We start from the raw sequence: 24,011 nt of genomic DNA, 5'->3' as shown, positions 1-24,011 counted from the left end.
GAACAAGTGAGGCCAGCTGGTGCTTGGGGAGAAGCTGACAGGAATGAGCCTCCTCTGCCACAGGAGGGAGTGAGCACTTTGCATTTTATATGATTTTTCAGACTTTGAGAAAGCCTATAGCTAGTCATTGCTCATTTCCTGATTCTCTAGTAAATGCAAATTGCAACAAACAAATCTTTTTTTTGTTTTGTGAGTCCCTGTTGCTATCCAACAGACACTGCTTGAGTAAGGCTCAAAGTATTGATAGGTGAGAATATAAATTGTTGTGCATGGGAAGAAAAAACAACTTTTGGATGCTGAGATGGATTTATTTGGAATTTACTGCATTTCCATTTCAAACTTCTTGCCCTTTCCCCCTTTCAAGATTGCTCGTAGGATCCGAGTGGTCGCAGTTCTCAATGTGAATATGAGATGTGATCCCAGGAAATACTCTTTGCATCGGCAGCATTCTCCCAAGGACTTGTCCCTTGGAAATTGCACCATTGTATCTTATGGGATGGATACAGAGTAGTTTTACACAGAATCCTGATGAAAAAAGAGGAGCGAAAACACTCGATGACTGATGAAGCATTTGTTCTTCTGTACTGAATTTCAGAAATATTGAAAATGTCTGTCTTGTCCTTTCCACTGAGATAGCAACAGTGGAAACACCAGAATAGCAGAAATACTGTGGTCATTAAAGTTATATAGGGGTTGGAGTCATTGACTTGGTACAAGAGGGAAGATGGAAGGCAAGGAGAAGGTAGGAATTTGTGCTGTAGGGAAGGGAAAAGCTTGAACTCAGTTATTAGCATTGTAGCAGGAACAAGAAGATCTGTATGGAAGTGGATAGAAGGAAACTTGGCTAAACTACTTGGTTAACTGCAAGGTAATGGATCCTATATGAGCTCAAGATAAAGAAATGTTAAATTAAAGATAGCTATTTACCTGATCCCCTGATTTGGACTCCATCATCAATGGCATTTCCATTGTGGAAGAATTTAACAGGCCCAGAGAGCTGGCCAGAGAAGGGAGCGTACACAGTCGCCCCATCAGCACAGATGACATCCACTGCACGGTGCTTCCCTTTGCCACTGCGTCTGGAAACAAACACAGCATTACAGAAATCTCTGGTCAGGCCCAGTGCTACAGACAGGGGTTAGGCAGCACATGCTGAGGTCTGGAAAGGAGTTGTTAGCACAGAAATAATGGCAGCAAACTGGCTGAAGGATATGCAAAGGTATAGGTGAGGTAGTGTCATGTAAGGTGGATGGTTAGAGTTGGAGAAAAATGCCTTTCTTCCAGGTCTTTAAATAAAACCATAGGGTCACAGAAAGTTTAGTTGTGTGAAGGACATGAAGTCCAACCTTCCACTCGAATCAGGAGTGTTCCCAACACTAGGTCAGGTCAGGCATGGCTTAGTCTGATAAAAAGCTCCAAGCAGAGAGGTGTTAAGTACAATGTGGGCAGCCTAAAAGTTTCCTCAAGTCCAATCTAAGCCTTCAAATTGTAATTTTTATGTGACCTAAACAAAGTTGAACTTTTACTTCAGTGGAACCTCATGTGTTCCAATTATTAAGATTACCTTGGAGCTCCAAAGTATCCACATCCATACTTGTCACAGCCTCTTATCTCGTTGGTGGGGTTCCCAGAACACACTGCGGCCCAGCGCCCGTCCTGTTGTTGTTGTGATGGTGGGACAGCTTTGAAATACAGGAACACAGCACATCAAAGTTAGCTTCTAGATTGTGTTAACACTTGCATGTTTGCAACTGCTCTGCTTGATTTACAGTTAGCTGAGAACATACTGACATTACATCCCATGCTTGTAGTTGGATTTTTCTCCATAAAATTTTTAATCCTTTAGGAAATGTAAATGGAAAGTAGACCTAAGCTGGATGGTAATGTTTCTAGATTAGAGTTATTTCATAGAAGAAAAAAGCTTTAAATACAAAAATTCAAAAAGCATCACAGGTCCTAGAGCGCACATCTGCTCTTGTTCTGAGTGGTGTTTTCTGTTGTTAAGGGTGTTTTTACCAGGCGTAAGCAGATGAGTAGGATCAGAGTGGTCGCAGTTCTCAACGTGGATATGAGAAATAATGCCAGGATACACTTTTTGCATTGGCAGCATTTTCCCGAGTCGTTGCCCTCTGCGGATTTGGCCGTGGTAGCGGAAGGGGTGAATGCAGACCAGCTTCACACAGAAACCTGGGAGAGAGGGAGAGGAAGCCAGGTCAGGAAACATCAGCTGCATCTGCTCCTGGGGTGAGCAAGAAGCATTCCCTGCCAGCCTCTCACTGGAGACTGTTAGGATGAAGCAGAAATACAGTCAAGGTACCAACAATGGTGAAATTAAAATTGCTATATTTGCCAGGGCAAAAAGGAAAAAAGGGAGTTGGAAAATAGAGACAGGAAAACATCCTCTCAGCAAAACTGAGGATATATTTCCGGTGCTTTGTTTTAACTGTTTCCTATTTTTTTATTTGAGGTTGTTATTTTCCTGCTACCTGTTTTTCAAGTCCTTTCTTCCCTCCTCTCCAAGAAAAGCATAGGAAAGGACTACATCCTACTCGTGCTATCCCATATTTCAGCGAACTAGAGAGGATGTCAGATTAATCAACACTGTGCTTGAACTGAAGAACCACAGCAACCTTGCTCAAGTAAATGATAACTTGTGCACTCCTCACAGCACACCTGCTGTTGATTACTGACCTGATCCCCTGATTTGGACTCCATCATCAATGGCATTTCCATTGTGGAAGAACCGGATGGGTCCCGAGAGCTGCCCGCTGAAAGGCGCGTACACCGTGGCTCCGTCGGAACAGATGACATCCACACCCAAGTGCTTTCCTTTGCCACTGTCCCTGGAGGAGAAAATACGTAATTAGGGACATTTCTCAAGGCTAATGTTATGTATCAATTGGTCACTTACTGCAGGATAATGGCTGAAGCTTGTCTAACAAAAATTTTTTACCTGCAATGAATTTGGACAGAGGTAGCAGGTTTGAAGCATCTTTTTTTTTTTCAAATTGCTCACATTACTCTGACCTTCTTTAGAGTAGGATGAAATTTCAAATTTAAGCTTATTTTTTTATTTTCCCAAGTTCATGGGGCATTTCAAACTGTTATAGAAAAGTACCAATTTTTTCCCCCCAAAAAAACTCTGTGTAAAATAGAATCTTGGCTGGCATTTTCTCACTTAGAAATTTGGAAGTTGCATGATGAGGATGGATGCTTATAGAGGTGGGAAGAGAAGATGACAAGAAAATGCAAGTGTCATTCCACATATAAAAGCATTTCTTCAGAGAAATGTAACCTGGCTTTGTATGAAGTCCCTACTTAAAGACAGTGATGCTGACAGATCTTTAGTTTGTGTGATTGAATCTACTCAGTTTCCGGTAAGCTGTTGCTGACTGTTAGTTTAATTTCTGGAGAATAAGCAACAAGGGTAAATGACACAAATCCTTGAAATACTTCCATTTCCTTTACTCTGTCTGTAATTCATGTAACAGCCCTGCTCCTTCACTCCTGCATCTGTCGTCAGCAGTGGCATCACTGTGCTTCTGTAAGATTGCCAAAGAATATCCCAAAAATCAGCAGGAGCTCCTGCAGACAGCAGTGTTCCTTCATTCTGAGTGTCATCTCTGGTGACTGTACTCTTTCTCCTGGCAGAGCATGTTCTTCAGGAAAGCAGGTGCCCTGGGTGCCAGTGTTACCTGTCGGCTCCGAAGCTGCCGCAGCCGTATCTGTCGCAGCCGCGGATGCGGTTGGTGGGGTTCCCGCTGCACAGCTGTGCCCAGTGCCGGTGCTGCTGTTGGGGCGGGTGTGCATCCAGCTGCTTGGTGAAAACTTCACGTGGGAAAGAGGAAAAACAGGAAAAATTCAGCCACGTTGTTAGTCCAGTGCAAGAGAAAGTGTTCTTGTACAAAATAGGCTGCTTAAAGTGAAGGACGTGAGCTCAAAGGAGTTTGTCGTTTCAGAAACTGTAGGTAAAAGGACATTATACAACCTGCTGGATAGGCTTGATTAATTTTTTCCTGATGTCTTACTTTATGCACCAAAAAGAAAGCAAAGCTATAGATAAAGATGTTTAAAAATCATTTGTGAAATAAACTACTTTTACTTTTTAATGGTGCTGGGTTGATGGTTGGACTTGATGATCTTAGAGGTCTTTTCAAACCTTAATGATTTTATGATTCTGAAACCTCCAACTACTTCAATATATATGTCTCTTAATGCACACCTAATTCCATATTTTATAATAGCCATAACTGTCCATATTATCATAATTCTTCATAAAACTAGAGGAAAAAAACCTCAGCATTATTTATGTTCAAGTGAATTTCAATAATTCCTTATTGTCTGCCTAAACCCAGTCAAGCCCAGCTGCATTACAGCAATCTCAACTCACCAGTGGACACCAAGCTGACCAGAGTGACCAGACTGAGGGCTGGCATTTTGGAGCCGTGTCACCCGTGTTCTTTGATCCAGTCAAAGACGTGGAACAGCTGCCAGCTGAGGTATTTATGTGCTTTTGAAAGCCAAGTCTGTTATCTTGGCCAATCAGTCTCCAGCAAAGTATTGCAGCTCCAGGAAGTGGTGTTGCCATATTGAAGGTCTGCAGGCTCTAGCAGCTGTTAAAGCTGGTTGGGAAAGATGGATACAAGAATTGGGCTCTTAGCACACAGTAACTGATGGAAATGAACAACCCCACATTTCAGGAAACTCTGGTTGAGCTGTTTCTTAACACCTTTTTTTCCCCATCCTGAAGTAAGGGCACATTCTGGCCAAAAATGGCAGGAACCACACATATGATTCAGAGGATTGAGCTGGAGGGAGAAGGTGGATGTCACCTGTCACCTGTTTGTCCTTTGCTGCTCATTCCTCCCTGGTTGTTAGTGCCACCACAGCTTTGTGACTGAGAACACAGGACATTAATGAGTATTCACTTAACCAAAAAAAAAAAAAAAAAAAAAAAAATCAGATGATTTTGCAATGAAACATTTATTTTTTTGGGGTTCAGCTGAAATTGTCAATTATTTCACTTAAATCCACGAAGTCTGTTCATGAAACTCTGGTTTTGAACCAGTGTGTAATACTTAATAAAACATCTTCAAGTTCTAAAACAACAGTTGCAAATCCACGTTGCATGGGAAAACTGACCTGGAGTTCAATAATTCTAGGTTTTAAAGTGATGCCTTTAGTACTTTCTTGGTTTCAGCTATTGTACTATGAAGCAGACTTCTCTGTGTCTCTGATAATCCTTCAGTTTGATTTTTCTGCATTACTTACAGAAAAGTGTTAGATTTTCTTTACAGACATGTCTTGGTTAATATGAAATTTAAATGAGTCATGGTGCTTTCACATAAATTATTTGATATTTCAAGTTACAGAAACCTCTGGAAGTCCCACAGATTTTTTTCAAGAAACAGATGTGTGTCTGCCCCATTTCTAGCTTGCAAAGGCATCTGTACATTGTGTTTTCTGAAAACCTCCATGGAACAAGCAGTTGGAGACAAATTTTTCACTTGTGTTTCCAAGATTTGCTTTACAGCCAATATTTAATTCCCAAAAAATCTTTCAGCCCTCCCTGGGGCTACAACAAGTGGTTTGGCTGGTTTTATCCCTGCTGCTTTCTTCTCCATCCTGCCAGGAAGAACTGCTTGTTTCCACACTCATAACCACCAAACAGATATTTATGTAAATGTTTTGTCCCTTCAGTCCAGTTTGGATGGGCTTTTGGTTGTAATTTGCTTAATATACTGGAGTCTTGGCTGATAAATGACACAATGTGCTGGTAAGGATTCTCAGTGGCAATTCAGGGTCTGGGAATGGTGCTTATCCCTGAGCTGAAAGTTGGGGTGTGTGGCTTTGTGTGACCCTTGCCAGAAACAACCTTCATTGCTTTTTCTCCTTCATTTGACACAAGCTCTCTGCAAACCCTCTCAGCTCTCCTTAGCAGGAGCTAGCAGGGGAGGGGGTAAGGGTGGTGTTTTCAATGAAGATTTCATAGCAGAGAGGTTGTAAAGTGTTTCTGAGCTTGGCTAGCTCTAGCCAACTACTGGCTGCTGGATGTTTTTTTTCCTACTGCAATCAAAACCATTTAAAAATAAAAACTTTTTTCAGGGAATGTCTGGCCATTCCCAGTTGAGGGGTGTCCAGTGGGATTTCTGCAATAACGATCTCTCTCAACCAGATTTTATTTCTGATTTATTTCAGTTTGCAGTGGGTGAGTTCTAAATATCTCATTAGATAACTTCAGCCTGGGGCAGACCTGCCTTGAAAAGCTACTGATTTTTATAGACTCCTGTGAAATCACATGCTCCAAATTCTACCAAAGCAAGGATTGCAGCACTTCACTCCACTCTACAAAGTCTTGTGAAGGAAAGGCTTAGTGTAAAGCCAAGCTGGTAGGTATGAGAAGGGGAGGTGTTATGGGTGCACAGACCCTGAAGAAGATTTTCCTTGAGTCCTGTTTTGCAGTCTGGTGCTTTGTAAAAGCAGGCTCTGAGCTGCCTGCTCTTTGCAATTGTTTTCCCATCTCTCCTGTGTGCAGGGCTGACTGCAAATTGCTCATAACTGTGTACATTTATTTTTATTTCTTCCCTATAAGAGATCCTAACAGCATTGTACCTTGCTTTGTATCTTGCTGTGGTGTTTAAAAACACATCAAAATGCCATTGCTTCTGCAATATATCTAATGCACTTGTGGTGAAGTACTCTTAATAAAACAGCTTTCAAGTATAGGATGATACATTTGGGATGTCTCAGTGCCTTCTTCATCTTTTCTGGGTGAAACCTCTCACCTTGGGCAGGAGGAAACTCAGAACTGAAGCTGAAGGGATCCTTGTGCTGGGCACCCAAGATGTTAATTTAACAGTTGGTAGGTGCAGTTGTGAAAGACATGAATTGGCCACTTAGGACCCAGTAACAGAAGGATGTGGAACAATCCCTGGCATTGCACAGTCCTGGGAGCTGCATTGCACCATTTCCTTCCCTGTGGTGGCAAGCAGCAAGAAGATGGAGGGGAGCCAGGTGGGTTAACTCCCAGCTGGGCTGTGGACAATAGGTTATTAAAAATCCTAAAAGCTGTTTCTCTGAAAAATGAATCATATTCTATGGGCTAATCATTATAAAGAGAAATCTATTTCAAGAATGATTGTAGAATAACTTGTGCCACTTGCAGAGCAGGCTTTTGTGGTGAAAACCCAGTGGGCACAATGTAAAACAAATATCACTGGCTAATAATTCCAGCTTCTGATAATTGAAATGAGAAGAATTTTGCCACAGAGATTGACTAAGCCCTGTGCACATGGCTGACTGGAGTTCTGGTGGGATATCAGCAGGCTGTATTGAGCAGATACCAGGCTGTGGGAGATGGGAAATCCTGCCCCTTCTTGCTAAGTAGGAGCTGAAAATGAAGCTGAATTGTGATAGTGCACAGTTCTGATTGAAGGCTCCATCTCAAGTTTATTTGCCCTTATTAACAAACATACAGCCTGAGGCTGGCTGGTTTCAGTAGGGTGGACTAAAGAACACAAAATTCTTTTTGCTACCTGTGTTCTGTCTCCTGGGGAGGACAAAGCTTTGGCTGAATCCTCCAAAAGTCCTTTAAGGCTTGAGGACATAGAAGAGCACAGATTTGGCTTGCAATTTATGGCAGTTATTCTGGGACCTTGTGATACAAACTTATAAAAAAACAGGGATAGAAGGAAATGAATCTCTGCAGAACTGGTGCAGAAACAAAGCAAACCTGCATGGCTGAGTTTGCTAGCTCTCCACTCAAAAGCCTGACTGTCCCTGTTTCTTCCTCATCACATCCTCCGCTCACCTTAAATATTTGCAGAACTGTGTATTTTACCAGATCTTCATTTCCCTTCCAGACTCAGCTACACATTGTGTTTTCCCTTCCTCTACACCCAGCCAATTTTTAATAGACTGAGAGGATAAAACTGGATTTACTTGTACTGTTTGCCCCAACTGGTCTGTAACCTGAAACAGAAAGTGATAATTACTTGTTCTCCTCTGCTACTGGGTGACATCCCCTGCTAAAACTGGAAGGTTTTATGTAGGAGCATCCCTGTGCTGCTGGAAAAAACTCTGATGAAATAATGGATCCCTGAAAATGCTTGGGAAACCAATCTGTGGGACACACTGGAAAAGTGCTGAGCTGTGGTCATTAATATACAGGTGGAAGTGTTCCTCTTGGAGGAGCAAAGCTGGGATGGTGATGGAGGCTCAGAGCCCTGCTGAGTCACAAAAGTCATCTCAGTTCTCATTAGGGTTTGCATGGAGAGGTGGGGGTTTGAGTGGGCTCTTCTCTTTCCAAATACAAGGTGATAACTGTGCTAGAACATGGAATTTTAAACAAGTGAATAGGTGGGAGTCTTTCTTTCATGAGGGCAACCAACTACATTATAACAATTTAAAAACACTGCAGACTTTTGCTGAACTATAAAGAAAAGGAGAGGAAGGGAAAGTGTTGGGGTTTTTTTCAGCAACAAATTTTAGTTCTACTGACTTCCCTTAATGCATGGTCACTATCTGCCTCTGCAGATGGGGCTGAATATTTGTGTGGACACGCTGATTTTTCATTCGTAGCAAAATTAAAGTGGTTCCTGGGGAGGGTGAATAAGACTCAGCAGGTTAAGCACCTCTCACAGGTGCAGCAAAAACCCTTCTGTGTTTAGAATGAACAAACATGCTGCCAGGACATGCACAGCCCCCACAGAAGCAGCTTCCCTGCTCCTCCAGGGCAGGATTGCACCAGGAAATCCATGAGCCTGGAGCTCTTCAGCCCCTGACACTCCCAGTAGCATCTTGGCCTGAGGAGCCCTGCCCTGTTCACAAGAGCTTGTTGTCCTGGGAAACTCTTCAGCTGATTTACTAATGGAAAGAAATGCCTCACTTGGACAAAAAGAAACCTGAGTGTGCCAAGGCAATCCTGAGGAGTCTGGGGAAAAGGAATGAGTTACCTCATCAATGTTGTTTTATGGCTTTGGTGATGGGCCCCAGGGAAGATTTGGGTTTCAGCTTTATACAGGTTTTTTTATCCCCAGCTGCCTTAAAAAAGCAGAACCTTGCCCAAATTCTATGACAGCACCAAAGAAATTCAAAGCAATTTGTAGTGAAGCAGCCCTTTAATAATGTAATTTTCCATGTTTAAGCACAAGTGAAATTTCTGGCTTATTAAAGAAATGTTCATTTTTGGCTGAAAGCAAGCAGTGAAATCCAAGAGGAGTGAGCTGCAGCAGGGCCCAGGCTGCTGAGTGTTGAGGATCCATCTCCTCCCACCATTCTCTGTCCCCACTGCATCAGCCCCCACCCAAAAAACAGTGATGGACAGGACACAGTGGCAGCCTTAAAGCAGGTGCTTTAGAGACCTTACTCTCTCTCGTGCCACACTGGGAATTTTAGGTTAAGAGCTCTTTGGAAATCTGGATTTCCAGGCTGCAGATGGGTTTCTCTGGGGTTTTTAATAAACTTCTGCCTGGCTTCCACTAGTGTGGGGGAGGGGGAGAGAGTGGAGTCTGCAAGGCATGGCTCCTGGCACCCCTCCAGGACAATTGTTAGCTTTGCTTTGATTTTGCCAACTGAGATGAGAGGTTTTCACTTTGAGTGAATTAAACATGGAAAAGACCAAATTAGTTGCTGACATTTGGCATTACACCCTGAGATGAAGATCAGGGAGGTAAGGAGTGATCAGTGAAGGCTTTGTGTGAGCTGTGCAGGAGCAGTGGATGCTCTGTCACCTCCTCTGTCCTCACCATGCTGTGTTTCGTGGGGGTTACAGCCTTACTGTGTATCTGAACAACATCCCAAGGCCTGGAGCAATGCAGATAACCAGCCAAGTCCTTCACGTTTCACTTATTCCTAACTGTATCCAAAGGTGGGTTTTTTAATTTTCAGGAAAACTGCTGGCAGACAGGTGGCAGTGACTGGCAAATATTTAATTTTGCATTGATGGCAGGAATGTGGAGAGACAAAGCAGGACAAGGAGAGCAAAGCAAGGTCTGTGTGATGCAGGTGCTGAAGGGTCTCTCACTGGGAGGGAGAAGGGGGAATTGTGTGGGCAGTAAGTGAGGCAGGATGGGTTTTTCCTCATCTCACATAGTGCTGGGAGACACTGAGAACATGGGAAGGTGTGTGTGAGGCACAGGCAATTCTCTGTGGCTGCAGAGCCTGCATAGTCTGTATGTCTGAAGGAGAAAAAATATCACAAAAAAACCCCAAACACTGCATCTCTGCAGGCTTTGCAGCTCACCCTGTGGGGCAGGAATACTGCTCTGTATCTGGGGCTTGCAGCAGGGAGGGTGGGTGCCTTGCTTGCAAGGGGGTGAATAAGTAGCAAAATGGTGAACTGCTCATGTGCAAATAAGCACCAAAGAGCCATCAAATTAAATGTAATTCAAGTAAGATTAAATTTAAAAGACAATGGCATTAAATTCTACCTCTAAAACTCATAAAACTCTCTAAAAGCAATTTCCCAAATTGTAACCATGCTGAGATCTAATAGTTTTCACTAAAGAGGAAGTGCTTGACTCTGTCACTGAGAAATAGAGAGTTGTTTTCCCCTCTAATGGAAGGGATGCAAACAGCTAGAATAGTTTTCTTTCTGTTTTACCAAGTACCAAGGCATGACTAAAGTGGTTGGCAATGCTCTAAGGGCTTGACTCCCCAACTTATGCTAAAAATGCTCTTTTGGTAAGACAGGTGTCTGAAAACTCACAGCCTGTTCTGGCCTTGGACCCAGCAGAGCAGATCCTTCTTGTTCTCTTCTATTCCCCAGCCAGCACAACCTGATAGACATCATTGTTCTTGAACAGAGACCCAGACTGTGACATCCATGGGTATGGGTAGATTGCAGTGAGGGAGAGAGGGTGATTTGCTTTCCTGAATGTCAGGTTCTAGAAATATCCAGGTTTTGCAAGGCTCTAGTTTAATTTCATACAGGCAATAAAGCCCTGGGGCACAGCACTGCAGATTGTAGATGCCTATTAGCAATTTTTTTTCCTCTTTTTTTTTCTTGCTGGTGAACAAATGCCACATGAACCATATGAGATGACAAGCTGTAATCCCATATGCCTCTGAGTTGGGTTGCTTCTATTTCCTAGAGGCTACAGAGTACATAAATGAGGGCCTGAATTAGTGTAAAAAAAATAGCTATCTATGGGGATAATAACTTACTGCTTCTGTTAATTATGCTTATAAAAATAATAATTTGGATGAAATAGAGGGGCATTCTAGAGGGTACTGTGATGTCCAAAGGCAGCTTTTGCCTTCCCTTCTCTGAAAACATCTTGGACCTAGTTTAACATCAAAAGTCTTTTTAAAATGATTTTTCAAAGGAAATATTGTTGTTAGCATGTAATGGATTCCTGAAATGCAGCATCCAGCTTGTGTATTGGCCTCTGAGGGAAAGGATGGTAATGAAACCCAATTTAACTAATGAGTATAATTTAGAAAGAAACTTTATTGCAGACTTTCACAGGAAATAGTTTAGAAACACTCTGCCTGTGGAGAAGAAGGGGTTTGTGGTTCTTCAAAAAGCCTTGCTTCAATCTGCAGAAACACACAGTGGTTTTTTATTAGTTAATGTGAGCAACGGAATGGCTGTGCAATCCTGACACTGCAGTTGTGCCTCAGAGCTGCCTCTGGCTGTCCCATGAGATGCCCAGGCAAGGGGCCATTAGTGACTTTCTGCACCACTTTGGTAATTTAGTCCATTATCAGTTCAAAATCCTGCAGCTCTCTGTGCACAGCTGGCTGTTGGTTCTTGCACAAAAAAATTTCTTTGGGCTCCTGGGTCCCCATCAGCGTGGCAGGGCTGAGCTGCACAGCCCCAAGATGTCCCTCATGTCCCAGCAGGTTATTGGTCACTCCTGTGGTCCCCATCAGTGCTCTTGTCTCTGCTCTAGTCCTGCTGCTGGGTTTGCTGGGCTGGGGAACATGTTTGGATGCTTTTTTCTCCCAACGCACTTGTTGAGCAAGAGCTCATCTTGGCACATCAAGGCTCATGCAGGACAAGCCTGTGGAAACCTGGTCCCAGCCAGGTCTTGGATTTGGGCACTGCAGAGCCAGGCATGGGCAGCACTTGTGCTCCAGAGCAGGCAGGTGAGATGAGCTGGGCTGTGCAGGGGACAGTGGAAGTGTTGGGAGGAGGATGAAGGAGCTCCACTGAGCAGCCTGAACCTCCTGGGTCCTCATGTCTGTGTAAAGGTAGAGATAAAATGTCTCTGTTGTGTGCATATACATCCATCTCTATCTATCTATCTATCTATCTATCTATCTATCTATCTATCTATCTATCCATCCATCCATCCATCCATCCATCCATCCATCCATCCACCTGTCTATCTATCTCTCCAAAGTTGAGCTCTAGCACTTTTCCTTTCATCTGGAAGAAGGAAGAGATATTTATCTCACCTTGAGTAGTTAAAACCAAAATCCTCAAACAGGTCTTGTGTTGCCCAGGATCCCAAATCTCCCCTGTCTGGGTGCCTCAGCTTCTGGGATCAGTCCACAAACAGCTTCTCAGTGCTTTGGCATTAACAGGGTGGAGAACTGCAATATACTGGATATCTAATTACAAAAACACGTAAAGAAGACTATAAAAATAAATCATATAGCTCTTGTAGTGCCTCTGCTCTTTTGTGTTCAGGAGATTTCTTGTACCCCTTAAGAGGAGCTGTTGATGGATTTAGAGGAGCAGACAGGAAAGTGGTGCTGCAGTGAGGCTGGTTTTGCTGATAGGCAAAGGCAATACCACCTCTCCCTCACCTTTGGGCTGGCAGAGCCTTGTCTTCACTAAAATACAGACTGTATGGGAATAGCCTCTTGGCAGGTCTCTGAATGGAAACCATATAATTAAAACCCACTGTCTAGCCTAAAGTACTGCTAAATGTTTAAGCTATCACATTTCCATGGCTCAGTCAGGGGTATTTTTAGTGCTGGTAGAGAAACTTGCTGACTTTGGGTCAAGTAATCTCTCCCAAGGTCTGTGGTCCTGATTCAGGGGAGATTAACCATTTGTTGAAATGTTGTTATAGTGAAGCTTCTCTCTGTGCCTCTGCCCAAGCCCTCCCATGGGAGAGGACTGGGCCTGGATTGCTGGCATGAAGGGAAAAGAGCAGCTTGCACTGGCATTCAAAGTAGAAAAGTCTGATACTGCTGAAATGTAGATATCTCTCTGGAAGTCATTTCCCTTACATATTTCCACAGCCAGAGTGCATTATTGAAATCATCCAGATTCTAATTTAATTAAAAATAAATTCTACAAAATACATCCCATTTAGTTTTAATCTGCCAATGAATATCCAGCAGCAAGTTTTTCTTGTGGGCAACATCCCTCAGGCTAGAGGACATGAGCAGGGTCTCCCTTGATACATCTGGGGGGGGTCTCTGTTGCTTTGTGAAACCTTAAATGCCCTTCCAGTGGTATCAGCACTCTGCTGCTGAACATCTACTCCAGGTTTGATAACTACATTTCACCATTAAGAGAGCATTTGTAAATTATTCCTTCTTGTGCCATTAAATTCACTGATCATTCCCTGTGGTTTTATTACCTTTGTGCTGATAACTTTCCAGTGTGAGTGCTCTCTGAAAAGAGTCTTTCCTGCTAAGAATTTTCTTTCACTGGCAGGTGAGGATTAATCAAAACATCCCTAGGGTCTGGTGCTTTGATGCAATGAGAGAATAGGGCAGGGGTTTTTTTCCCTTTCAAGAAATAATCAATTGTCTGCAGGTAGTCTGCATGCTCCTGCATCTCTCATAAGAAATTCCTGCTTGTTTGCAAGGTCCTTCTTGGGTACACATCTTGTGGAATGGGGAAACCTGTGGCTCTAGAAAACCTGATGGGCTGTTATGGAAACTAGGAGTGCTGTATCTCAGGCCATGGCTGTCCAGCTCTGGAGCTGATGATGCCCCAGTTTTTTCCATTTCCCCTCAGAAGTGGCCATGTCCCTCCAAGAGCAGTGGGATGTGACCAGGGGCTCACATGGGGCTGAAGATCCCCAAAACCTGCTCAGGTCTGGAGGAGGCCCTGGGCTGTTTCATCTGATTTATGGGTGCTCTTCACTCACAAATTTGTGGGTGCTTTTTACCCCAGCAGCAAGGGGTGCCTGGCTCTTCTCCAGCATTTCTGACCCAGATGTTCCCAAACCATTCCCCATTTGCTCATGGATGCTGCTGCAAGTCTGTCCCTGAACTACTTTGGATCCTTAGGCAGAAAAAAAATGTTTAATTTTAATTATTGCTGGAAGCAAACTTGTCTGCTGCCCCATTAACTTGTAGATGTGGCTGACACTGAATTTATAATTCCTCCCATCTAGAGCACCATTTGCACCACTGTTCATCCCTAGCTGGGATGAGAGCTGCTGTGAGCCATGCTTTCATCTGGGCTGTTCAGCTGCAAAGACACAGTCAGGAAAAATCAATTTCCCTTGTACAGGACAGCACATGGTGTGTGCAGCTTGCCCAAAGCCAGCCTGAGGAGTCCCTCACCAGGCTCCAGCAGAGGGTGCAGTGGCTTCTCCTGTCTGCAGAGCCAGCTCTTAGCAAAGGCTGTCTTCCCCCACCCTCCTTACCCTTTTCTGTTTAGTTGCAAGGGCCTTTTGCTTCCTGAAAACTGAAGTTGTTTAATGCCCATAACAAAAACAATCTCTACTTAATCTTAGAGAGAAATATAGCAGTATTATAGCCCATTCAGCAAACACTGTGAGATCCAGCTGTCCAAAACCTTTCTCAACAGGCAACAGATGGGAGGTTTATAAGAGTCCTTTTATATTTAATCTTACATTTTTTATGAAGCCATTATCTATCAAATTGTGTTGCAGCTATTACAATTTTGTAATATTTTTTAGGGTGTGCTGGTCCCAGTAGTGAGGGCAGGATATTTTTTTGCTCGTGTTACCAGTTCTCAGTATCACAGATGCCACAGGAGAGCATTATCCAGTGGATCATCTGAACCTTTAGACTTTTGCTACCAAAATGCAAATACTGTGCAAAATTAGCTCTCCCTTACAGCAAGCATGAAACCTCTCCAGTGCTCAAAGGCTGCTCCTTCCAGTGTCTCTATAGACTGGTGTGAGCTTTTTCCCTTGGAGTAAGAATTTAACAAGTGTGACATGCACAGTTGGGTGGAAGGAGCCCCACACCACAGTGGTGAAGCCCTCCCTTGCACTGGGTTCAGAAGTCACTTTGATGCCTTAAGATTTTAGCCTTTACATTTTTCAAATCCTGTGCTGCATTAGTGCATAACTCTCAACTCCATATAAAGTATTAGCTACTGTCTTCACATTTTGGTCAGACAAAACAATTCCTCTAGGCCTGAAACTCAAAGACACCCTACAGCCTCAGGCCCTGAAAAGTATAAACAAAAATGAATTGAGGGAAGCAAACTGAGAGAATATGACTTTATTACCTGAAGCTGTAATTGGAGGATTAACCCCTGATATATAAATGGACCAAACTTATTTCTGTCTGAAAAACTCATGGCCATTGTCCATCTTGGGTGTAGCCTCTGTGAGGCTTTTGGCTGCCCAAGGTGACCTATGGAAGGTCTTTAATAAATACCCACACTTATTCTCTTTACCTTGCCTAGCCTCTGTTCTAGGTAGGCACTCCAAGGCATCAGCTTGGTTATGATCCTTATATCAGCCAGTTGTGAATAATTCCTCTGCCATAAGGGTCAGTCAAACTGTGCTAGAGAATTGCTGGGGGCTAAGTTTTGGACAGCAAAGTTTGGTTTCATGCTTTCTTAAATTGAAAAAAAAAAAAAAAAGAAATAAAAGAAAAGGAAAAAAAAAAAAAAAAAAAAAAAAAAAAAAAAAAAAAAAAAAAAAAAAAAGAAAGAAGAAGAACAAAAGGACAAAAAGCCCCAGACAGAGGTCCTACAAAGAGCCTGAAGGCCTTTTGGCCCTGGTCAGGCAGGAGCAGCCATGAGAGCAGGGCAGCTCCCCACACACTTGCCCAGGCAGGCTGCAGCCTCTGTGTGCCAGAGCCTGGGGAGAGAGCAGAGGATAATTTCCCTAGATTACAGCCCAGGGTTTGATGCTGCAGGCTGTGCTGATCAAGGCCCTGATATTCTCATAGCAAGGAGCTTCTGTGCCAAGTCCCTCCACTGGTGAGCAGTGTGACACGAGTGCCAAGTCCCCAGAATGTTCCCAACCCCTTTGCAGCAGTCTGGGGGCTTATTTATTTCACAGTGCCAGTTATGATTGACAGGAATTGGCATGGGGATAATGAGGACTGCTGCAGAAATGATCAGTGGTTTGCAAAATCTGCTCTTTGAGCACCCAGCATGTAAACTGTACATCTCCAGTGGGGTGGGGCTTTTGTGGTCTCTCTAAGGCCTGGAACATGGCAACTCAATGCAGCCTAATTGGATCCAGCCTCCTAATTTAAGCCTATATTCTCTTCATAATGAGCTACAGATCTTACAAAGATTATTGATAGGACATCAGTGTGTGTTGTGAGCAATGCACTGGATTTGTTCTTCCTGCAAAGGAAGAGGGAGCCAAGACCTGGACAGTGCTGCAGCAGCCCATTGATCTAATGAGGGCCAAAGAGTGATCTAATCCCTGCTGGATCCACACTGAGCAATCCAGCTTCCACACTCAGGCCTGCTGCTCCCTGGCACCCCAGGGCTGTGCCAAGGACACCAGCTCAGGTCTGGGTGCAGCCTGGGGCCATGTGCTCTCCTGCTCATGGCTGTTTGATCCATCTCTATTCTGAGCTGTCTCTAGACATCACTAAAGGGCTTGCTAATTTGTTTGGAAAGACTATTATTTCTCTAAATTCCCTCATTTCAATGTGACATTTCTTTGTGTTTGTATGTGCCAAAATGATCCTTGTTTTTACACCAGGCTTGGAAAGTTTCCACTGAGCCTGCTCAAATGTGGGGTCAGACATTTGGCTGCAAGCAAGAGGCACAAATTCAGCAGCTCCTTGTCACTGTTCTGCTGGTATAAAATGAGTAATTCCCCTTCCCAATGAATGGTCTGAGAAATTGGGTAAACTTCCCACGAAAAGAGGAAACCAGCCAGATGCTGGTCAGTATTCCAGTTTCCCCATTACCTGTGTTGTGGGTCAAAGGGGCAGCATTTCCATCTCTGGAGGTAATTTCTCTGTGGAAGGGCTGAGAGCCCCCCATTTGCTGTTGAGGATGGCCTGGAATGCAGTAGCAGAGCAGAACAGATCTCTGCAGGAGGGTGGTGTCAGGGTACGGTGGGGTGAATTGATATGGAGGGCAAGATGAGATCCTTCCACATATTTCTCAAATTAAATAATGGAATGGTTTGGGTTAGAAGAGACCTAAGAGCTCATGTTGTTCCAACATCACTGCCATGGGCAGGACCACCTTCCACTATCCCAGGTTGCTCCAACCCATCCAGCCTGGCCTTGAACACTTCCAGGGATGGGGCAGCCACAGCTCCTCTGGCAAACTGTGCCAGGGCCTCACCAACCTCACAGGGAAGAATTGCTTCCCAATATCTGATCTAACCCTCCCCTCTGGCAGTTTAAAGCTCGTCCTCTCTGTTTTCCTTCTTGCTTGTCTCCAGTGGTCCCCTGGTTCAGGGTGGAGACATGGTGGGTAGGGGACTAAGAAACTCTGTTTCAGCAAATTTCCAATGGAAAAAAAGGAACAAAGAAGAGTATGAAGTATGATATATCTTCCCATGGCATTTCTTAAACTCCTGAGAAAAGTCAAAGTCTTGGACATGGGCAGAAGGGGAGTAACTCAGACTCTTCTGTAATGAGCAGAACTTGTGATCTTGCCCTGAGCACACAGCTGCCCACTGCCCTGCTCTGGTGATAAACAGTCCTGGAAAACTTTCAGCCAGCTCCTGCTGGCAATTAAGAGGTGACCAATTAATATGATTCCATAGTGGGTGTTTCCAACAGGGCATTGAGCCCACTGCTCCATTAGGGTATTTCCCTAATAACCAAAGGAAGCTGAAGCCATGGTGTGCAAGCTGAGCTGCATCCTGTGCTCTGCATCCCTTCAGGGAAGGAAACTTTGTTCCCTCAGCCTGACTTGCTTCCTAGCAAAAAGTTAAAATCCTAACCAAGCTGTGTATATGTTCTTCAGAACTGATGAAGCAATATTTTCCTACTGAAAAGTTATTCCACCTCCCTTCCCCCTTCAAGTGAGCCTTCATTTTCATTCTCCTTGAAAAAAAAGTACACCTTGTTTGAGCTTTGTCCTGGTCTCAATTTTTTTTGCATTAATTTCCTACTTCAAAGGAAAACAGAAAAGTCTTTGATTTCCTAGATTGGCTAAATTCAATATCTTTTCCAGAAACAGTGGCTCAGTGTTTCCTAAAAATAAGTGCAAACATTTGAATGATATAATTTCCTCACTTCTGACACTCATCAAAATCAGCATATTGCATCCAGTCTGGGCTCCTTCATCTCCCTGTGGCAAGCTTAGCATAAATTTTATCCACTTTAAACAATAGCTGTGTTTGCCACACAGTGTCCTAAAGCTGCAAGGTCTGATTCGTGATACGAATAACATGCACAGTTGGATACCTACATTAAGTATGTATGATGAGATCACTTCCAGTAAAATCTTGAAATGCAGTAATGTGAAAAACATCTGGTTGTTGTGCATTTGATTTAAAGTTGGAACTCTTGGACAAAGAGACTATACATTTATTAATGAGTTCTCTGCTTTATGGAGGTTTCCATGCAATTTACTCATTAGACTTCAAAAGCAGGAAATTATACCACCTCTTGATCAAAATTAGCTTATTAGACATCAAAAGTAGGAAAATATATGATCTTTTGGTGGAAAATAATTATTGCATTGGTTTGGTTTTTCTAAAAATGTTTGAATTTAGCACAGCAATTCCCTCTTATGAACCCTCCACTGATGCAATATGTCTGTGTTTGTTTATGTATGCATATGCCAAGAAAAAAAAAAAAAAGATGGGGAAAATATTTGGATGCTGGCAGTTGGCCACCCTGAGCCACACTAATGCCTTAGCTGGAGGTGCCTGTTGCAGGGGTGATCCCAGAGCAGGGACCTGGGGCTCAACCCTGTGGCCTTGCCAAATGTTTAAGGCCACAGGAGGTGGCCACACCATGTCTCTACCCCAGAGCAAGGAGAAGCAAGGGCAGAGCACATTCTCCCATCACCCCTGCCTGGGTGGTGCCTGGATCCCCCTGGTGCCCCAGCAGGGCTCTCTGAGGGTCTCAGCTGCACCCCCTGCTCTGGGTCTGCATCCCACCAGCAAAAATGCACAGTGTGCTCGAGTCCCATAGCAAGCTGTGGTAACCATGGAAATCCTGCTGTTTAGCAAATTGTAGAGAGCAAAACTCAACAGAGATGGCCAAGGGGATGAATTAGAGCTGCCCCTTGGCAAGCACAGCCAAGAAACTGGTGGGTTTGTTTTAGTTTTTTAAAAGCAAGCATGTACACATGTGACATTTCTAATTTTTCATTCACTGCTGACTTTCTGCTCTGAGAAGTGGAAAATACTTGCAGGGGCATTGCAAATTCTGCCACATTTCTCTGGTTGTCCCTCCTCACCCTGTTGGACTGGCCTCTCCTGTGCTGTGAGTGCTGCTGTGGTGGGTGTCCCCTGCCCCAGGAATGTGCCCTTGGCATCCCCAGATTCACATGTCCTGAGGGAAGGTCCCCAGTATGTGGGAAATGATGCTGGAAATGTTGCCAAGAGCCAAACTGGCAAGCAGAGGGGCTGGCCCTGTGTGACCTGTTCATCTGCCCATCAGCTCTCCTTCTATACATAAATCCTTGTGTTGGACTTCCCTGTTGGTCTCCTGTTGTGCCAATTCCTCACAAATGCCCAGTTATGTTTGTTCAAACACGGAAGTTGTGATGGCAGGTTAGATTGGAAAAATCTAAGAAATGTGTATTTAAAAGGTGTTGATATTTCTGGAATTGCTTTGTGCTACATCTTTCTGATGCTACTTAAAGGTGAATTTGTTTCTATATTTTGTTTGCTGCTGCTAAGGATTTTGCTGCATTAATCCTCAGTTTCTAAAAAAATTGCTATGTATCTATAGAGAGAATTATTATTTTAGCCCCTATAACCTCTGGTGTAGGAAAACAGGGATGGCAAAGCAATATATCTCTGCAGCAGTCATTGTGTTGCCCTTAGAAATATGGGCAGTGAGCCAAGCAGAATTTAAACTATTTATTCAGAAAACCAGTTATTTCAATTTTGCCTCAGGCTGCCTATTTGGGTTGCAGATACAAAATCCTTTGGCTTGGGCACAGCAGGGATAAATGTGAACAGTTTCTACCCAATGTGCAGTTCCCCATGAGAAAGAAAGATGGAAACCTCAAGACTTTACAATCTGTAAACAGTTTTTCTGACCAGTCATTTTTAACTCATTCTCTTCTGGTTCTCATCTTTTGGGTCCAGCAGTGCTTCAAACACAACCATGGTTTTGCTGCATCCCCCTGCAAGGGCCAGGAAATGCCTGAGGATGTACAGACCATTACAAATGACCAATTACTGGAAAATACTCTTTTAATGAAACCATCTGCTTACAGTCTGACTCATCTAAGAGCTGATGAGGCAGACAAGTCACCTCTCGTGTTTAAAAAAGCAGGTTAGCCCCATGTATAAATGTTCTTTTCCAGTAGCACCATGACTTTATCCACCAGGCATGTTCTGCTGTGGGTTGGCTCCCAGGAAAGCACTACCAGGACACGACAGCCCCACTAGCACAGGACATCTGCTCTGTGTTTTCACATCATTCATGGCAACACGTTGAAAATACATGTGCAGATGCATGTGTGTATATATGAACAAATAATACTTTATCACTGATCAAAAATCCTGCTTACTGCTCTCATGCCAACAAATGTATTTTTTAGTCTTCTCAGTTCACTTGCTGCCAAAATTCCCACATGCTTTCATCATAAAATAAGATGAAAATAGCAACTTCAAAACTAACTGCACTTAACTTTTCCACATGAGAAGATGATTGAGAGATTTATATGATATTCCTATATTCCTGCAGTTAGGACTAAGGTACTTAGCAGGAGTAGAGTTCAGCTTTGGACTGTATGGAAACATTTGTCTTCATGTAATACCAGTGAAGGTCTCTAATTATTTAACTGCTTACAGGGGTTATAACATTAGCTCAAATTCTTCACATTAGGCTCTATATTTTCTTTTTATTCTGAAAAAAATGTAGTAGCCTTTGGAAGGAAGAGAAACGGGGCTTTTTTCTATATAAACAGAAATTGGAGCTATAACTTGGCAGGAAATTTTCTTGATGACTTTTTTACAGACTAGATTTCACTATTTCAATTCTCCTGAGTTTTCTTCTTTCCACTGCCTTTCTTTTCTTTTTTTCCCTTTAAATGGGAAGGACCCTTTCTTCCTTCTTTTCTGCTTTTTACAGACTGAGGTAAAAACATGAGGTAATAGAACTGGGGACTAACAGTGCCAGACATTTCCCAGTGGGCAGACAAAACAGAAGAGTCAAATTCTAGCTTGGAAAATATGAAAACCCTGGGTGAAGATGCCCAGGGGCCTGAGGCAGTGCATGGGGCAGGTATCAGCTGTCATTAGTGCCTGTGGGTCTGTGAGCAGCACTGAGGCATCCCCAGCTCATTAGTGCTGGGATTACAGCAGGATTTACAGGGAACACGGAGAGCTCTGCCCTGGCCAGCGTTTGCAGGTGACAATTTGATGTGAGAGGTTCATTCCAGATGTTGCACAGCAATAAGCAGCTGTGCTGTTTTGCCCTGGATGCTCTCACTGCTCTTGCTGATGAGTTCATCCTCCCACAGTACTTAGGACTTCACTGGACCTATCCTCCTATTAAAATCAGTATTGCCCCATATCCTCATTTCTTCCTTTAGGTTGCTTCCAAATTTAGGGAGAAAAATTATTAAATTAATCATTGTTTAAAAACCAAAATTATTTAATGCAGTTGTTCGTTAATCCACTGATCAGGATGTATTGGAACATCAGGCTCTTCTTATCACAACCAAGCAATCCAAAACCTTTGCCTGGGGGAGGTTTCCAGCCCTGTGTTCAGTGCTGGGACGTGGTGCAAGTAAGGGGGGCTGTGGTCAGGGTCCCCCCAGGGCTGCCACTCCTGGTGACAGTGGTCCCCATCTGCAGGCTGTCCCCAGGCCATGGAGCAATTCCAGCCACTGCAGGACTCCCCACACAAGTGCTCTGACATAAACACTTCATGGAAATCCCCCAGGGCTCATAATGCCATTTTTTTGCAATGACTATTTTGGCTGAGAGCAGTATAGACATACTAGAAAATGAATAACCACTGTTCAGGTGTCAAAAGTAAACATTTGCTTTGCTCCCCACTTCCCCCCATCCCCTTTTTCCCTCAAGGTCTCTGTGTTTGAATCCCACCTTGCTTCCCAGGCTGGAGCCAGTGCTTGGGGGTTCCTGGGTGTTCTGGACCAACCATATCACTCTGGAAAATAATTGCATGGTTTTGTCCTTCACAGGGGAGGAATAAGGTGACACTTGTGCTTTCCACCACACTTGTCTGCACCTCAGGACAGTTGTGGTCAGGCTCCAAAGTCTCCATCACCAAGAGGAGCTGTGGGAGGAGGGGGAAGCAGCCTGAAGTGGACAGGAGAGAGGTACTAGGAGGCATTGGGTGGCAGATCTGGTGGATGCAGGTTTGGGGATGCACAGGGCTCAAGGGAAAAGGGACATGCTGTTATACTAGCACAGGGAACCCAAATTTTGCAGGTTTCTGGGATTTTGGGGAGATTTCCTTTATTTCCATTTACTTTAAGGAACAATTTCTGTGGGGCAGCTCCCCAGGGCATTGGGGAAGGGAACAGAGAGCATGGAAAAGGGTGGGAGGATGGAAAGCAAACCCACTTTCCAGGAGGGGAGGGGAGGGAGAGGCTCTGGGAGACAGGTCTCCCCAAATTTCCTCAGGGAAAACCTGAAGCACCCAGCTTCTGAGATCTTGTTTTGGAAAGAGCCAGTGGTCTTCTCCTAGGGCCAAGGATCTGATAGCAGTGGAGGAAAAAAATAAATCATCACTGGGAGCTGTGTGAGAGGCAGTGAGCTGAGTCAGCACTTGTGGGCTCACACAGACACATTTTCTGGTGGTTTTATCTCAGGAAATTTGGAGGACTGGTTCCAAGCACTGTTGGCTGTGCTGGGCTCCCCTGGCTGATGTGAATCTAGGAAGGCTTCAGCCGCCAGCTGCTTTTCAAATGGATGTGATGTGAGCTGTCCTCTGCAAAATTAGTAGATTTGAGTTAAAATGAGGCACTAGTGTCTCTGAGGAGATATTTGTGTTCTTTTACAGCACAGGGTTGTGCTGTTTTGCAACCAAACCTCGTTGTTTGGGATTTTTGCTGAGTTGCTCAGTTTTCTGCTTCACCCAGTTATGGTGCATTGCTGTGGAAGTGATGCTGAGGGTGAAGCTGGTTAAACTCTAGGCAGAACATCTCAGCCCATGACATCTCTGCAGCACAAGAAGGTGAGCAAGGGCTGACTTTTTGGTTCGGTGCTTGTCCTGAGGCTGCACTCAGGAGCAGTTTCACACACTCAGAGGTGTTTCCTGGTGCTTTGGGTGCCCAAATTTGGCACCTTGTACCCCATCACTGAGGGTCCTGTTGAGCTCCAACATAGGCTGTGGGCTGGGTCCTGCACAGGTCAGCACTGAAGCCCATAAACAGGGAATAAATCTCCAGGAGTTGAATATTTCATCCTGTCAACCTGGGAGAGATTTGCTCAGATGACTAACATTCATTTTAATGGAAACTGTGTGCAGAAACCACAAGCTTAAATCAAGAAGATTATGTCAAAAGAGCAGACTTCACATTCATAAATCCAAATGACAGACTCCAAGTGGGTTTTTCTGTTCACTGCAAAGAACCCATCACTATTTTCAGCTTCTTAGAGCTGACACAATGCCCAGCCTTCATGGGGATCAAGTTTTGGAATGGTTTTTGTAATTCAAGGATAAAGGAAGAAATCTCCCCAAGTAGGGTCATGTTAATAAGCAGCTGCACTAAAGGAACAGTTCTCAGATACTTCAGCACAAGT

General features: G+C 43.9%; 1 protein-coding gene across 1 annotated transcript; it reads right to left on the bottom strand.

Moving 5' to 3' along the window:
• Nucleotides 1-296: 296 nt before the first annotated feature.
• On the bottom strand, nt 297-4,476 carry LECT2 (leukocyte cell derived chemotaxin 2). Its single transcript, XM_056502390.1, has 7 exons — nt 4,391-4,476; nt 3,696-3,828; nt 2,692-2,843; nt 2,017-2,187; nt 1,565-1,682; nt 928-1,079; nt 297-525 (listed from the first exon to the last, which is right to left on the bottom strand). The coding sequence occupies exons 1-7, from the start codon at nt 4,434-4,436 to the stop codon at nt 335-337; spliced, it is 963 nt and encodes a 320-aa protein (XP_056358365.1). The 5' UTR covers nt 4,437-4,476; the 3' UTR covers nt 297-334.
• Nucleotides 4,477-24,011: the final 19,535 nt, after the last annotated feature.

This window comes from Oenanthe melanoleuca, chromosome 13, assembly GCF_029582105.1.
Source record: "Oenanthe melanoleuca isolate GR-GAL-2019-014 chromosome 13, OMel1.0, whole genome shotgun sequence".
NCBI classification, from domain to species: domain Eukaryota; kingdom Metazoa; phylum Chordata; class Aves; order Passeriformes; family Muscicapidae; genus Oenanthe; species Oenanthe melanoleuca.
The sequence above is the reverse complement of the archived record's forward strand: the minus strand, read 5'-3'. Positions and strand labels throughout refer to the sequence as shown.

Coding starts and splice junctions, on each gene's coding strand:
- LECT2 (XM_056502390.1), bottom strand. CDS start 4,436: ATGCCAGCCCTCAGTCTGGTCACTCTGGTCAGCTTGGTGTCCACTG. Junction 2,844..3,695: donor GGCAGCTTCGGAGCCGACAG/GTAACACTGGCA, acceptor TTTCTCCTCCAG/GGACAGTGGCAAAGGAAAGC. Junction 526..927: donor AGTCCAAATCAGGGGATCAG/GTAAATAGCTAT, acceptor TTTTTTCATCAG/GATTCTGTGTAAAACTACTC.